The sequence below is a fragment of the Trichoderma evansii genome, assembly GCF_050947405.1.
Source record: "Trichoderma evansii strain SZMC 28006 chromosome Unknown GGI43scaffold_1, whole genome shotgun sequence".
Lineage (NCBI taxonomy): Eukaryota > Fungi > Ascomycota > Sordariomycetes > Hypocreales > Hypocreaceae > Trichoderma > Trichoderma evansii.
Genome location: NW_028145205.1, coordinates 1,591,536 through 1,594,969, shown reverse-complemented (window position 1 = coordinate 1,594,969; position 3,434 = coordinate 1,591,536). Strand labels below are relative to the sequence as shown.

At 51.1% G+C, this 3,434-nt stretch overlaps 1 protein-coding gene across 1 annotated transcript; it reads left to right on the top strand.

Moving 5' to 3' along the window:
* The first annotated feature begins 491 nt into the window (after nucleotides 1-491).
* Nucleotides 492-3,137, top strand: GGI43DRAFT_15444 (F-box/LRR-repeat protein). Its single transcript, XM_083199475.1, has one exon. The coding sequence runs from the start codon at nucleotides 804-806 to the stop codon at nucleotides 2,850-2,852; it is 2,049 nt and encodes a 682-aa protein (XP_083066146.1). The 5' UTR covers nucleotides 492-803; the 3' UTR covers nucleotides 2,853-3,137.
* The last annotated feature ends 297 nt before the right edge of the window (nucleotides 3,138-3,434 follow it).

Below are 3,434 nucleotides of genomic sequence, written 5' to 3'. Positions count from 1 at the left end.
CGCGAGTCGAGCGCTGCAGAGCCACAGCGCTCGCCATGCTGGATTGGCTGGCTGGTGACGGGATTGTTTGGATAGTGGCTGGCGACCGAGGTGGGGGGACCTCGACCGAAAACGAACCAACCCGGGCTGGGCCTTTTCCTGGGGGACGAAGCGTCCTCCTCCAACACGCCACCGAATAAATTTAAGCTTTTGCTCTCTCCTCTTCGCCGCTGGAATTCTTCTTGACCTCTCATCGTGGTTCCTGTGATCATCAGCCCGCCGTGCCTGGGTGTCATGGGCCCTGCAGCCATAGAAATCGCCCTCAGCCGCTGTTTGTTATCTTGACTGCAAAGCGTGGTGCGGTCACGCTGACCACCCCGCGGCCACTTTAATAGCCGGCTGACCTCTGGTCGACCTTGCCTCGTGCCCTTGTCGACAACACCGAACAAGCTTTTATTTGGGCTCCGAGCCTAGCTTCCAACTACCGAATCGACTCGTCTAACAAGGCGACCCTCTAGAAGAGACGAGAGAGTTGTACATGCGCTGCGAGAGCCTGATAGTGATGTATTGATAGGAATCTCTACGGCCTTTAAACTCTCTCCTCGGCGGATCCAGGCCCCGCAACGTCGCCATTCTTTTTCATCGTCAAAAAGTTTAACAATCCTATCCGAAATAGACTTACGAAAGATTTAACGCTTTTTTCTTCAAAACATTGGAATCTCCTGACCCAAGACTGATTCGATCCGTGGGTATCTCGAGAGAGAAAGCTATAGTGCTCCCCATCCATCCTACGGAACCATCCGAGCCGAATCCGACTTATAACGATGGCCGAACTACTCGACTTCACAGTAGACTCTCCGGCGTCTCCTGACGCGGGCGCTGCCCCGACTCCACCTGACGTGCCTTACAAAGGCAGAAATCGCCAGCGGATTCTCCGTGGTTTACAGCGCATTTCCTCGTCACCGTCCCTTCCTGGTCTTGGACGGCCCAGAGCTGTCAGCAATCCCTACAGCATCCGTCATGGCTCTATATCCTGCGTCAGTCTGTCCACCGCTGGGCCCTCACAGACATCGCATAGCGCGAGATCTGCCACGCCCCAGCTATCTCATCTGAATTTGAAGAGTGCCGCTGGCCTAGACTCCCCAACTGGCAAAAGAGAGGCGACGCTTGAAGTAACGGAAGTTGATGACACAGAGGAGTGCCTAGCCATCCGCAAAATCCAGCATGGCTCCTCCAATAGCTCGCCCGCCACATCTCCTTTACCTTCTGAACTCAAGGGACGAACCAAACCTGTAGAAAAGAAAGATTTCTACTTTTGGGATAGCATGCCTCACGAAGTCCGAATCCACATCTTTTCGTATTTCCGGCCCAAGGAGCTAGTTCGAATATCGAGAGTCAGCAAATCATTCTACGGCTTCTGCTTTGACGGCCAACTGTGGACGTCCATCGACGCATCAGAGTTTTACCAAGATATTCCTGCAGCATCTTTGGCGCGCATCATCGCTGCTGCCGGTCCCTTTATAAAAGACCTGAACCTGAGAGGATGTGTTCAGGTCGAGCATTACAAACGAACCGAAATCATTGTGAAGTCATGCAAGAATCTTATGAATGCAACTCTCGAAGGCTGCCGAAACTTTCAGAAGAACACTCTGCATAATCTTCTGAGAAGTAACGAGAAGCTAGTCAACTTGAATTTGACGGGACTTTCAGCAGTCACAAACACATCATGCAGCATAATTGCGGAATCATGTCCTCAATTGGAGAGCTTCAATGTCTCCTGGTGTCAAAAAGTGGACGCTCGCGGGATTAAAACAATCATTGATGCGTGCACAAAGCTGAAAGATCTCCGCGCGGGCGAAGTTAAGGGATTTGACAATGTTGCAACGGCAGAGTCTATTTTTCTAACGAATAATCTCGAGAGGCTGGTTCTCAGCGGATGTTCCGAGCTAAATGATGAAGCATTGAAGATTATGATGCATGGCGTAGATCCCGAAATCGACATTCTGACAGGCATCCCCGAGGTTCCAACCCGTCGGCTTCGCCATCTCGACTTGAGTCGCTGTGTAAGACTTACCAGTACAGGTGTGAAGGCGATTGGCCACATGGTCCCAGAACTGGAAGGATTACAGCTGTCAGGGTGTAAATCTTTGACTGACGCAGCACTCGAGCCTATCCTAGCGACAACACCGAGGCTCACTCATCTCGAGTTGGAAGATCTCGAGGAGATTACCAACACTCTTCTCTCTGAGCATCTTGCCAAGGCGCCCTGCATTAGCATCTTGGAACATCTCGCTGTGAGCTATTGTGAAAACGTTGGAGATCTCGGGATGCTCCCCGTTATGCAAAAGTGTGTGCGGCTGAAGAGTGCTGAGCTGGATAACACGAGAATCAGCGACTTGGTGCTTGCGGAAGCCGCTTCGATGGTCATCAAGCGTTCCAAGCCATCATCCGGAGCTAACTCTCGGCCCAAGGTAACGCTGCGGTTGGCAGTATACGACTGCCAGAATGTAACTTGGACCGGTATCCGAGAAGTCTTGTTCAGAAATGCCCAAGTCAGACCCATGATGGGGCAGCCGGGTCGGATCACGTACCCAACTGAGAGCATTGGCTTAAAATGCTTCTACGGCTTTCAGATGACCGTCGACGAGCACCAGAAGAGAGTTCTCCGGGGCGATCTCGTTTCTGCCGGACGGCTGGAAAGGAAGTGGGCAGACTACATGCAGGCAAACGAAGAGGCCGGCGCAGGGGGAGCGGGATACCGAAGGCGCCGACGTCGGGCAAGACATGCGCAAGCCCTCCACGCGGATGAGGAAGACGGCGTAGTAGTTGGCCGGCGCCGAGCAAGGACATTGGGATCCTGCTCTGTGATGTGAAAGCCACGACCTTGGCGGTGTAGGCTGCAAGAAAAATTCCGAATCTCATGGATGTACACAATCGCCACATCCAGCTCATATACGCGAGGGAGGAAAAGAAAAAGGTGGAATTGGGCTCTCTTTTTTATTTTATTTTATTTTGGTCAAACTTGTTACGAAATCTCATTGATTGCATATGGCAAAGGCGTTTTCTGAAAGGCCATATGGCACTGGTGTTGATATTTCGGTAGTAGAAGGGGGAGTTGATCTGGTCCTCCTGTTTTATTTTTTCTCTCATGCTTTTTTAACACCTCACTTACCATCGGCAAAGATCAGGCGCACTTGAAAGAAAGATGCTGGGCATTTTGGGCTGCCGGAACTTGTTTTTTGCCCAGCCTAGGGACGCAGCAATGGTTTGCTCTAGGTGTGGTTATTTTTGTCTCAGACGGTTGAAATCTGGAATTGCTTAGCGCCCAGTCTGTGACTGTCCTGCAAGCTTACTATTTAGTTTGATGCAAATAGAATGATTTCTCTTATGCATGTTTACTTGTCCTTTTGATGTTTTGCCATGTGTCACTTCTTCTCTGGACGTCTACGCAGGCC

Excerpts from the sequence above, each read along its gene's own strand:
- GGI43DRAFT_15444 (XM_083199475.1), top strand. The coding sequence starts at position 804 with ATGGCCGAACTACTCGACTTCACAGTAGACTCTCCGGCGTCTCCTGAC.